This window comes from Mastomys coucha, unplaced genomic scaffold (genome assembly GCF_008632895.1).
Source record: "Mastomys coucha isolate ucsf_1 unplaced genomic scaffold, UCSF_Mcou_1 pScaffold21, whole genome shotgun sequence".
Classification (NCBI taxonomy): domain Eukaryota; kingdom Metazoa; phylum Chordata; class Mammalia; order Rodentia; family Muridae; genus Mastomys; species Mastomys coucha.
In genome coordinates this window covers 88,489,817-88,502,848 of record NW_022196904.1, presented here as the reverse complement: position 1 = coordinate 88,502,848, position 13,032 = coordinate 88,489,817, and the positions used below count along the sequence as shown (strand labels likewise).

General features: G+C 52.3%; 1 protein-coding gene across 1 annotated transcript; it reads left to right on the top strand.

Moving 5' to 3' along the window:
- The first annotated feature begins 7,846 nt into the window (after nucleotides 1–7,846).
- Tpbgl (trophoblast glycoprotein like) lies at nucleotides 7,847–10,689 on the top strand. The gene has a single exon (XM_031384385.1). The coding sequence runs from the start codon at nucleotides 8,193–8,195 to the stop codon at nucleotides 9,345–9,347; it is 1,155 nt and encodes a 384-aa protein (XP_031240245.1). The 5' UTR covers nucleotides 7,847–8,192; the 3' UTR covers nucleotides 9,348–10,689.
- Nucleotides 10,690–13,032: the final 2,343 nt, after the last annotated feature.

Here is a 13,032-nt window from a genome sequence, read left to right as displayed (position 1 = left end):
CCAGTCCAACCTACCTGGGGGTGACCACTTTATCACTGTGGGACAGAACCCAAGAAATCCAGGAACCTAGATTCACTGGAGTAAGCAAGCAATAGAACATCTTGGTGAGTGATGGCCAACATGAGGCAGTGAAGTTAGAAGAGGACCTATCATGAGCTATCCAGTGATGCAAGTAGTTGTGAGTCACAGGAACGAAGATCAGCAATATCAAGGAGTACTGAGAGACGCACCCACCCTGACCACTGGGGAAGGACTCCAGCTACAGTGCAATGGAACTGGTTCAGCTGAGTAGAGGACGGTTGTCGTGGACCCAGGCAAAGCTGCGGATTGCAAAGGAGCATGGGTAATAGGTCAGGCTGGCTCACAGAAGCTCTGAGCCTCAGCTGAGAAAGAGCAACCAGGGCCAGTGGAAGGCTTCCTAAAGAGGAATGTCACTGGGAAGGTTGGGAGACCTTGTGTCAAAGGTTTGGGAAGAACTGAGGAGGGATAGCCAATGATTCAATGACTGGGAGCTTGGGCCTGCACCGTGCTCTGCATTCCTGACTGGAGCTGGGGAAAGACACTGGAGCTACTCTGAGCCAAGGTGTCCTCAGGCACCACTGCCAGTGAGTGGGGAGACCGCCACATGTTCCCAGCATGCCTTCTCACCTGGTGCCGGAGCTGCTGCTAATGGTTTCCAGGTGTGCCCTTGGGCCCCTGAGGAGGAAACTTCCTGGAGGACACAGCTGCTCCTTTGGTCACCTTTATCCAAAGAGCCTGGTGCAGGCTCTGATGCATAGCTACAGTGTTCATCCAGATGATATCCAGGGGCATCACAGGTCAGACTTCCTCCTTGTTTGGTTGACTTCTTACCTCAGAGCACTCCATAGCTGTCATTTCCATTTCCAGTGTGTGGTAGGTCACATGAAAGCTGCCCTTTGGAACAAGATGGCTGAGCGGCTGGCCTCCCTAGGGAGCAAGCTCACCGTGGACATTCGTGCGCAACAAGTGTTGCCAGGCCTGTGGGGTCTGTGACCATGGTCTGCTTCTGCCTGTGCCTATAACTCCTTCTGCTCATCTGTCTTTGGAATGAAGTCCCTCTATTTCTGAAGTGCCCATGTGTTTCTCTGCATTTCACAGTGAAGTTTTACTTGTCCATAACAGCAAATTCCATCTGTGTTTATTACCTAATAAATGTTACTCCAGTGTTGCCCTTCCTGCTTGACCTCTCAAAGGCCCAGAGTCTCCATTCCTGGGTTATTTGCAGCCTGATTAGGGTTTGTCTGACTCACACTGTTGTTTGGGGTGGCCAATTATTACACATCTCTATCACTGACTATCATTTTGCATTGAGCAGTCCAGGCCAGTGATCTCTCTAAGAAGTCCAGGTGGCAGGGACACTTAGATATGGTAGGATCCCTGCCATAAGGAGAAGCCCCATTCTAAGCAATCATTAGGAAAATAAATAGCAGAGGGTGGTGGTGAGGATGTGGGAAAAGAGGGGTGCTTATTTGCTGCTAGTGGGGATGTGAATGGTATAACCACAATGGAAGTGAGTGTGGAGGTGGTTCCTCAAAAAACTAGGGAAAGAACTAGCATGAGCCAGTTATAACAGCCTTGAGGATCTACCCAGAAGACTCTAAGTCAGAATATCACAAATATATGGGCTTATCCATACTCACTGACAGGTATTCACAGTAGCCAGGCAATGGAACTAGCCTGGATGTCCATCTACTCATGAACTGATAAAGACCATATAATAGATATTTACAGTGACATTTATTCAGCTCTAAAGAAGAGTCAATGATGACATTCACAGAAAACTGGATGTAATTGGAGATCAGTGTTAAGTGAAATAAGCCAGATTCAGACAGACAAATATCACATAATCATTTCTCATATATAGCATCTAGGTGTGTGTGTGTGTGTGTGTGTGTGTGTGTGTGTGTGCGTGCACATGTGCAAGTGCCAAAGGAACCCAAAGGCATTAGAGTCCATGGAACTGGAGTTACAAGAAGCTGTGTGAGCTGTTGGGAGTGGGTGCTGGGGACTGAACCCCAGTGTTCTGCAACAGCAGAACTTGTTCTTAAACCTCTGAGCCATCCCCCTCAGCCCTAGAAGTCACATTTAAACACACAAACAAAAATTGGGCAAAGTAGGATCTGCTGGTAACCCCAGTGCTGGGGAAGTGGGAACAAGGTGAATTCCTAGGGCTAGCTTGCCAGCCATTTTGGAATCCTTGGTGAGTTCCAGGCCAGCAAGAGACTCTATCTCTAAAAATGAGTGGACAGTGTCTGAGGAATGAAAGTTCAGGTTGTTACATTCATGTATACAGAGAGAAGGGGGGAGGGAGGAGGGGGAGGAGGAGAGGGAGAGAGGGACACTCATAATGGAGACAGAAAGCAAAAATGAGGATGAAGGAATTCAGCACCATGGACAGATCAACAGGCTGCTCTGGAGGACAGCTCCCTGCACGGTAAGGATCCCTTTGAATTAAAAGAGCTTGGATCTTCTGGGCAGTGTGCTGTAGCTGGGTCCCATGAGCAGCTGCAGTTGGGTATATCACCTAGGATCTGGCTGCTGTCAGGGCATCCAGCTGAAATGGCTCACTTCTGATCCCATCTTTGTGTTGTTTTGCATAGCAACTCCAGGGAAATCAGGGGGCAGAAGGATCAGCACTTGCTAATCCCCCTGCTTTCACCACAGTTACTGATGTGCCATCATCCCAAAAAAGTAAAGTGGTCAAACCAAAGTCAGTGTGAGAAGGCACAACATGAAGGCACAGACCAGAGTGGTAGGGTGCATTTAGGGAACTGGGAACGGCCTCCCACAGCCTTGCTGTGGTTAGTTCCCGCCATTCCTAACTAACACCACAAGAGCCTGCGCTCTGCTTCCCAGACCCTGTGCTCTATGGCTCTCCAAGGCTGCGGTTCTAAGAACTCAGTGTTTTGATGTCAAGATTCTGTGATTCTGAAAATAGGAAATTTGTATAGCTGAGGAAGAGCACAAAGGCCCAAGAAGAGGCTAAGGAAGTTCTGCAAAGGAAGGCCCCACCCAGACCTCTGCCTCCAGCTCCTTTCTGGATCATGTAAATGGCATCAACAATGTGTCTGGAATTGGAAACCTGTAATGTAGTCCCTGGATCGTGGAAATGTAGTCCTTAGGTCATGACTCATCCGAGACGACCCCAAGCTTACCTTTCAAAAGAAAAAAGTGTAAGTATGGGGAGGGAATATGTACATGAGTGCAGAGACTCCAAGCACATAATTTTTATTTGTGATTTTTTTTCCAAAGCTGAAAGTTGAACCCAGGGCCTGGTGTGTGCTAAGCAACACCCACAGTTCCAGCCACTCAAACATAGCTCTAAGCCAGCCAGTGTTCTCTCACAGACAACAGTTACCAAGTCCTGTTCTCTGAGTGATACACAAGATCAACAAAGCCAGAACTGAGCCCACTCATTCCCATTATGGGGAGCCTGGGCCCTTGCAGCTGAGGAAAAGGGGTTTGTTCCCAGCTCCTCCAACTGCAGCCATAGCTGCTGAGACCCTGCTCGAGTTCCAATAGAACCAAGGCTCAGATGGGCTCCTGCTCTTAGCCTCTACTTTTACCTGAAGAAAGAAAGAAAGGAAGAAAGTAAAAAAGAAAGAAAGGAAGGAAGGAAGGAAGGAAGGAAGGAAGAGAAGAGAAGAGAAGAGGGCAGAAGAGGGGAAGGAGAAAAAGGGACTCAACTCTGTACTTCCTCTTTCCCACCCTCTCCTGTCTCTGACTCAGTGGTGCCCTACACCAACCACTACCTGTGCCTGAGGGTCAGTGGGCCTGCCCCTAGCTCTTCCCAAAGAGTGATGGAGAATCATAGGGTCTCTACAAGGGAAGGAGGCCTGGAGCAGCATGGAAAACAATGGCATCCCACCACAATAGAGGGACCAGTTGCAACCCACTAGCCAAACCACCTCGTAGCACAAGAGAGGAACTGAGAGACAGTGGTCTGCTCAGTCATACCCCAGCAGTATATCAAAACCAAATCCCTGCCCTTTGTAAAAACATATGGGCTCAAAAGCTAGCCTGAAGTACCTGTGTACACCATCAAATCTCAGACAGGGTAGTAACAGAATCATCTTTATCAGTCGAGCATGGGTGGAAAAGGGAGGAGGGGGCAAGAGCACTTACTCTTCCCCAAGACTCAGCCCACTCATTTATATTAGCCTTCCCCAGAGGCAGGCCACAGAGTGGAGGAGGGTATTAAATATCAGAGAGTTATTTAAAAGCCAATTGCCTGCCCCTCCCGAACAGAGTATGGATGGCCTCTGCTGACTCAAAGGAGAAAATGAATCTCTGGCCTATGGATTTTCCTGTGTCTCAAGGCAGTGGGGGAGGAGGGAGGCTGTGAGGAGTGATGGAAGAGGGAGGACCACACTAAAGTTCCCCTTTCCCAGTCAGGGCAGCCCTGGAAAGGACCTGGGCCTCCCCACAGTTATCACACCAGGCTGCTGGGTTGTACCTCCTTCTGCCTCAAAGAAGGGTGGACAGAGAGTCACCTGAAAAGGACCCCTCCAAACACACACGGGTGGGGGGGGGAGCTTATAGTTGCTTTCACTGTATGACTAAGCAAGTTAAGACCTTAACTGCCAAGAAGCCAAATTCAAGGCCACATATAAAGGCAGCGGCACAGATAGGAATGAGTTATGTCTTATTCCCATGCCTTAAGTATCTAAAGAGTCCAGGACAAAGAGGTGCTCTGTCCATATACACTCTTCTTTCTTTTTTCAGATAAGGAAACTGAGATCTTGGAACCAGAGCCTTGCCCAAGAATTTCAGTGATCTTTAAGCATCCCTGATGACACAAAGGAGCTGGTGCTGCTGAGTGAAGGGATACTGCTGGGTGACCCCAGAGAAGTTACCAACTTCCCTGTCTGTGCGCCAAGGTGCAATGGAGTGTAGAGTAAGCAGGGTCTTTTCAAGAAGAAGAAAGGCCTGAGTGAAAACCCTGAGCACAGGCAGAAGCATCATCTTGCAAGGCTCAGAGAGTGGTCCTGAGATCTAGTAGGATAAGAATCTCAAGAGCAGAAGTCCAAGCTAGTTATAATAGTACTCTCCTTTAATCCCAGAACTTGAGAGGCAGAGACCAGCAGATCTCTGTGAGTTCACAGCCAGCCTAGTCTACTCAGTGAGTTCCAGGACAGCCATAGCTATATGGTAACACCCTATCTCAAAACAGAAACAAACAAACACAAACCCTGAAGCGTGGTCCAGGCACACGGCAGCCAGTTACTCTGCCTGGATGTGATGCAGTGCCTGCCTAGCTCTTAGCTCATGGAAAGGGCCAGCTCACCACCCACTGGCTCCCAGTCGCACTTCTGAGAGAGGAAGCCTGGGGCCCAGAGGACTGTTATGACAAAGAAGCTGTGGAAACCTGAGCTCCAAGCCTGGCTGGGAGGAAGGAAGCGCTTAACCATCCACGGAGGGTCTCCTGGTACAGATGGAGGATCCTCAGAGAGCTGGCCTCAAGCCAGAGACTTTCAGTGAAGGTTCATTCCCTGGCTCCTTCTCTGTGCTGAGCCCTGAGCTGTGTCCTAACAACACAGAAATCAGATTGATCTGGAGTCCCCACTACCAATGGTTAAGAAGCCCAAAAGAGTTCTACTGCGCTGATCATTAAATGGAACTCCAAGAGATGACAGGAGGAGACCATTTCAAAGGAGATAAACAGTCAAAGAGCAGATACTTCCATTGACTGAGTCAGGGAGCGAACACAGCCTCAGCCTCAAACAGATAGACATTTATTGAAATACCTACTGGACATAATACACTGACAACTCCCGAAGGGAGAGAGCTCTTCTTCCAGAGAACACCACAGTTTCCTCATTCATACAACACAGAGAACATGGGTTCCCTTGCTAATGATCATAGGTTCTTCTTAAGCTTCTCTTCCCCAACTGAAGTGTTTAACACCAACCAATGAAGGCTGTCTGTAGCCATGTAGGACACTTGGCAGCAATCAGAAGGCAGCCACCATGAAAACCTGAGTGGGAGCTTTGGCCTTAGCAGTGGCTTACACTTCCTTAGGGACCGGAGGCCGAAGGTCTTCATGCAGTTGAGTCAGGGAAGTAGGCTGTTCTGCTCGCTCATTATTTGAGCACTTGTGCTGTGTGAGAAAAGGTACCTGTGACCTCCAAAGGCCAAGGACATAGTCCAAAACAGGAGTGGGCTCATCTGTTACATACTCACTTTCACAGGCATCTGCAAGCTGCCCCTCCTACAGCTGCAGTTGAATCTGCGTTGGCCCAGTGAGTGAACATTCAAACACTTTGGCATGCCTCTGAATCTATGGACACATACCAGGTTACACTCAAAGGTACACACAGGCACGAATGAGCCTGCATGTGTCTGTGTGAGACCCATTTGTTTGAAACTGCTGTGTGCAAGCCTCCCATGTACATGCATGCACATCCGAGTAAGAATAGTGCATAGGTCTGTTTGTATCAAGTTTGCTTTTCTGTGTAGAGGCACACATGTATGTGTAAAACTCGTGTGGCCATGTATACAGACATGTCCAACTCTAAACATGAAAGCTACTACTGTCATCTGCTGGCATCTGGAGAGTTATCATGGAGTCAGGACTAGGTCAACATGAACTGGGGGACCCCCAGCATGACTACCAGCCTGGCCCTTACTGGTGGTATTTACTTGAGACCCAGGCCACTGCAGAGTTTGTCTCCGAAAGTGGTTTCAATCTACTGGTAGATCTGCTAAATGCAAGTTCAGGGAAGAAATCAACCGATTGTCCCCAATCCAGGGGAAAGAGACTGACTGATTCTTATGGGGAGGAGGGGAGCCTCTATCCCAACCAGCTCTGCCAAGCAAGATACTCGAATGGCCTGCAGATCAAATGTCAGCTTCTCCAACCTGAATAATTCATGCTAAGACCAGGAATGCTCCCTTTTCCGGAGTCTGTCTCTTTAAATCAGGTCTTGAGCTTCTCAGATCTGGAAGAAAGAAAAAAAAAAAGTAAATAAGTAAAATCCAGAAAAAAACAAACCTATTAACAGCTCAGCCCCCACCTCGGGCCTGGATCTTACCACACTCCCACCCTCCACTACAAAATCAGTTCCTGAGTTTCCTGCTCCTGGAGCCCTCTCCCCAACCGGCACCCCACTCAATATTGACTGGTGGGGGAGTTGGAGAGGAAGGGGCAAGCTGACCACGCAGTATCCTGGGAGTGCTCAGTGCTGGAGTGGGGTGGGAAAGCAAAGAGCTGAATCACTCCACCCACCCACCCACCGCTCCCTGAGCCTAGGAGGGGTCCATCCTGAAGGGTGGAAATGGGAGTGGTTTTGGCAGAGGCAGAGCAGCCTGAATTAGGGGCGTGGGAGATATGGGGACAGAGGGTGCTTTAGACTTCCCTAGGGCATAGGAAAGGGTGGACAAAAGACTGGACACACCGGACCTGCAGAGGTGGAGACACTGAGTTCGCAAAGGAGGCATCCAAGGCTAGGGATTTTCCAGGCTCGCTCCCTTAGCACAGCCTCTTTCCTTGACTACAAGAAGAGTAACTTTGTCAGCCCACCCCTCAGCCTTGCCTCCTTTTCTAGTGACAGCTCTAAACTCTTCCACCTTCGCTGGGTGCACAGACCCACCTGCCAGGTCAGCCCTGAGGGCCCCGCCCCACGTGTGCTTCGGAGGGAGGAGGAAAGAACCTGCCTAAACGAAGGGGGTGGGGAAAGAAGCAAGTCAGAGCTTGGGGAGCCAAACTTCTCAGCAGCTCGTGAACTAGAGAGCAGGGGAGCAAGAGAGCGCAGCGGCCCTAAGCCTGCTGCTCCGGAGCCTCCCACCCCGCCTCCCTCGGCGAGGAGGTGCGGAGACTCCGCTGGGGGCGGAGGAGGCGGCCGGGAGGCGGGGAGGGGGAGGCAAACCCTGCCCACTCGGCTCCGAGCCCGGAACGGCCGCGGAAGTCGGAGGCCGGAGCGCACGGCGACGAGGGCAGCGGGGGCGGGGGGCTCCGCTCCCTGCCTGACCCCTGTCTCCCCCAACCATCAAAGTGAAGGCTCCTCGGACTTTACAAGCCAGAGGAGCGACCGGTCGGAACTGTCAGCTGCTCCGGGTCAAGGTCTAGCCCACCGCCACCTTCCCGTGCCACCCCCAACCCATCATCTCCAAACGCTCCCAACTCACTGGTGAGCGCTGCGGGCCGGGGGCTGGATGAGGGGACGGTCGCGATGGCCCCGCACGCGGGACAGCGGGGACTCTGGAGCCCGCTGCCAGGGCTGCTGCTCTTGGCGGCGGCGCTGAGCCGGCCCGCCGCGCCCTGTCCCTTCCAGTGTTACTGCTTCGGCAGCCCCAGGCTGCTGTTGCGCTGCGCGTCGGGCGCGGAGCTCCGGCAGCCGCCCCGGGACGTGCCACCCGACGCGCGCAACCTCACCATCGTGGGCGCCAACCTGACCGTGCTGCGCGCCGCCGCCTTCGCGGGAGGGGACGAGGGGGCGACGGACGGCGTGCGCCTACCGCTCCTCACCGCGCTGCGCCTCACACACAACAACATCGAGGTGGTGGAGGACGGTGCCTTCGACGGGCTGCCCAGCCTGGCCGCACTCGACCTAAGCCACAACCCGCTGCGCGCCCTGGGCTCCCGCGCCTTTCGCGGACTGCCTGCGCTGCGCTCACTAAAGCTCAATCACGCGCTGGCTCGGGGCAGCCCCGGGATGCTGGATGCACTGGACGCCGCTCTGGCCCCCCTGGCCGAGCTGCGCCTGCTGGGCTTGGCTGGCAACGCGCTGAGCCGCCTGCCACCCGCCGCGCTGCGCCTGCCGCGCCTGGAGCAGCTGGATGCGCGTGTCAACGCGCTAGCCGGCCTGGGCCCCGACGAGCTGCGCGCGCTCGAGCGCGATGGCGACCTGCCCCAGCCGCGCCTGCTGCTGGCGGACAACCCACTGAGCTGCGGGTGCACCTCGCGCCCCCTGCTGGTCTGGCTGCACAACGCCACCGAGCGCGTCCCCGACGCGCGCCGCCTGCGCTGCGCTTCCCCGCGCGTACTGCTCGACCGGCCTCTGATGGACCTGGACGAGGCGCGGCTAGGCTGCTCCGACGGCGATGCACACGAGAGCCGGGAAGGGATAGATGTCGCCGGCCCGGAGTTGGAAGCCTCTTACGTCTTCTTCGGGCTAGTACTGGCGCTCATCGGCCTCATCTTCCTCATGGTGCTCTACCTAAACCGCCGCGGCATCCAGCGCTGGATGCGCAACTTGCGCGAGGCCTGCAGGGACCAGATGGAGGGCTACCACTACCGCTACGAGCAGGATGCAGACCCGCGGCGCGCGCCGGCTCCGGCCGCCCCTGCTGGCTCCCGGGCCACTTCTCCAGGCTCGGGTCTCTGAGCATCACCTCCCTTATGGGGAGGCTGTCCCTGTCGGCTGATGACTTTACTGGGGCCATGCAGTCTTTCCATGCCTAGCCTGGGCCCCGTAGATAACACACTCACGAGTTTGGATTTCTGAGACCTTTGGATCAATCAATCGTAGTATCTCTCCCATACCGAAATTCCAAGGTGTACTCTTTCCCTGGCCTTAGAGTTTCCAGATCAAAAACCCAGAAATCTGTTTCCAGAAACAAATCCTGCCTGCCGGTCCTTACTGGACCATTGAAATTCCTTCTCCTTATCCAGGCTCATCTAAAGACCCCGCTCTTCCATTTTGAAATCCCTAGCACTTTCTCCACCACTCTACATGCTTTGAGCCAGGCACCCTGGCTAGATTGCACTGACCCCTGTGCCCGGCTAGGAGACCTCAGTCCCATTCTCAGAGTTCAGGGGGGTCTATCCTTCTGGTCTCTTTGGAAGGTTTTTATGAAGTTTTGAGCCTTTTGTTCCACCCCAGAACTCTGGGCTCTCCGTCATGTAACCTACACTGAATGTTCTATGGTTTCAGTGACCTCCTCTAGTTTGATGTGCTTCATTCCCTAGTTCTAGCTCAGGCCCTTCCGTTCCTTGGCCTTGGCTGGGTTTCAGCTCCAGCCTTGTCTCTCTCATCCCAGGGGCAAGTCTTGGTGTAGAATCCAAACCTTAGCCTTTCTGTTGGGACTCTAATGTCCCAACACTCAGTGTTTGTCCTCTATCTGAAACTCAGCTCTTCAACCCGGTCATGTTCATGCCCTGACCCAAGTCTTAGGCTCTCAGTCCCCCTGACATCCATCACTGGCACTTTTACCACTCATTGACCAGGGGCCAGAGAGGGCTCTTTCCCATGGTGGGGTGCTACCCACTCCCCTCCTAGGAGAAGTTCTTCCAACCTGCAGGACAAGTAAAAACACCCTCCCCCCATAGCATATAGGCAGACTCGAGGGAGGGAGGGAGAGGGTAGGGCGAGCAGGGTCCAGTCCTCTGTGCTCCTCCCCTGGGAACTCCTTGCTACCACCTCTCATGCCTTCTGGAAGGGGATGGAGTCTGGCCTCTTGTCTCAGTCTCAGTTGAAAGCTTTCCTGGTCAAGGTCATGGCCTCAGTGCCCTGCCTTCTGCATGATCCCAAAGCACAATGGTGAGTCAGGAGGGACTGCCTCCCTGCCTCTCACCCTAAGTCAGGCAGAATGGCAGGCCTGTGCTGCCTCTGCACAGGAAATCTTCCTCCTCTGTGTATTGGCTTGAGGCCCGCTGTCCCATCCTCAACTGAGAAATCTGGTCCTCCCTTGGGCTGTTTTCTATAAAGTCTGCAATAATCTCCAGTACTCTCTGCTCTTGTAAGTGGTTCTGTGTTTGTCCTACTGATCTTGGGGCGTTGGTGGGAGTGAGAGGTGACAAGGGGCCATTTGGGGCAGTGGCCCTTATGCACTCTCTGGAGATGTGGGAAAAAGAAATAGGCTGTGAGTGCACATAGCAAGACTGAGGCTAGAAACATGGGAGTGCTCCGTCATTCTCCAAACCAGCCTGCTTTTTAATGGTCTGAAACGGGCTTATCCACAGCCAGCATGAGATTCTATGCTTGTGTTTCACCCTCTATCCTTTGTTTGGAGTGGGGAACTGAACGGTAGAAAGAAAGACTGATTCACCTAGCTTCCGATGAGCTTCTTGGGAAAGAGGACAACTATAAAGGAGAGGCACTTTATTAGGGCAAAACTGTCTGAAGGGCCATTGACTGCTGTGGACCTATCTGCTTGCTAGCGCCTCCTGTGTCAGGCTGGGTTTTTTTGTTTCGTTTTGTTTGGGGGTTTTTGTTTGTTTGTTTGTTTGTTTTTGCCAGATTGAGGCAGGGGGCAGTGGCTCCCTAATAAAGGTGATTTGGGGAGGCAGGCTTTAGGCTGAAGGATGGTGCTAACCTTTGACCTCAGTATTCCCAGGGTTGGTTGCTCAGGGTCTCAGAGCCCTAGAACCATGGGGCAGAAGTCTAGAATTCTGGCATGTATTTTAGAAGTTCAGAGTCACATGTGTCTTTCAATGGCTTCTAACCATTGAAAGGGTGGTCCTAGTGCCATGGGAAGCCCCTGTTGTCTTTAGTGGGACACAGTGTGCCATCTCTTTGCCTTCCCCTAGTAGACGCTGTATCTGATCCCCCACTATTTTTCATGAGCATCTATCTGCCAGTGACCTTCAGCATGTACCCTGACCATCCTCTAGAGAATAGTGAGCGATGTTCTTAGACAGGTTAGAAAACCACCTCTCAACAGATCACAGTCCTAAAAGAGTACCCTCTGGTAATGTAGTGTCTGACTGTAGTAAATCCTGGCAAATGAAACATGCTGCTGGCTGTGGGATCGCTACCAGCAAACAAGTGCGCTTTTCACATACTGCTACTTTTGGTTCTCTGCAAAGTCCTGAGAAGTTAGTTTTACTGAGCCATGAAATATCAACAGATATAAAAAACAATCAATTGAAGGCCTACAGTATATGAAGTGGGGTTCCTCCTTCATGTCTTTTATGAACTGCATTAGAACCTAGCTCTGCTCTGCTATGCAATCTTCCAGCCCATATGCCCAGTCTTCCTCCTCTGCAAATCTAGCCCTTCATTTCGCCTATACTGAATACAGCTCTGCCAGTCCCAAGGAGGCTCATGACCAGAGAGGAGACATTTGATCAAGGTCTAGGAAAAAGAGATCCCAGGAAACTTTGAGAGCCAGAGAAAGCGTCCCTGACACAGCCTAAAAGGAGTTCATAGATGAAGTAACGTTTAAGCTGAGTTTGGGTTTATTCTGTTTGGTTTCTGCAATCCTGGAGGGTCACATCCAGATCCTTACAATTACTGTACCACTGAGCTACATCCCCAAGCCCTTGGTTTGTGTTTTGGTTGGTTGGTTTTGACACAGGGCCTTGCTATGTAGTCCAAACTGTCCTTGAATTTAAGGCACTCCAGTCTTAGCCTCTCTAGTGCTGTAACTCCAGGAATGCGCCACCTTGACCTGATACCATCCACTCAGTCTAATGCCTCTCCCAGAAGCTGCTAGGAGTGAGGAGTGAGGATGGGGACAGCAGCGACAGAGTAATAGGGAAGAAGCCATCTCTGGGATGTCCCCTTACAGATTAGGTAGGGCAATGAGCAGGCAGGGGTGGGGGGAGTGTGGGTATAACTGTCAGAGTGTGGTAGACATGAACCCGCTGCGCACTTGGAGAGACATGGCAGCCTTCCCAGGCTGCTGTGACCCGTAAGCAGTGCGAAATTGCCTTTCAAAAACTTCTCTACGAGAAGCCTCTCGTGTCGGTGACCCTGAGCCTACGGGTGCCCTCAGATCTGGATGAGAGTCGGTGAGGGCCTGGCATGAGCCTGAGGACAGAGTCTGAATCTGAACTGAGCCTCCCTCTTCCAAGTCACTTAAACCCTTGGGCCAAAATACTGGGCGAGTTTTCACTGTGCTGGGGAATGCTGCTGACCTGACTGCTCTCTTTCTAGCCCAGGCTGACACTGCCCCCTTAGACTCCCTTGCTTCCCTGCAGCTTCATCTTCCTTCCATTTGGACTGAGCTGGGCTTGTGACCTCTGAAGACACGAACTCACTGAAGCCCATCTCCATCTTCATTAAGCCAGCCTGGCAGATGCTTGGCCCTAACTTACCGGCATGGCCTTTCCCAAGCCGAGAGAAG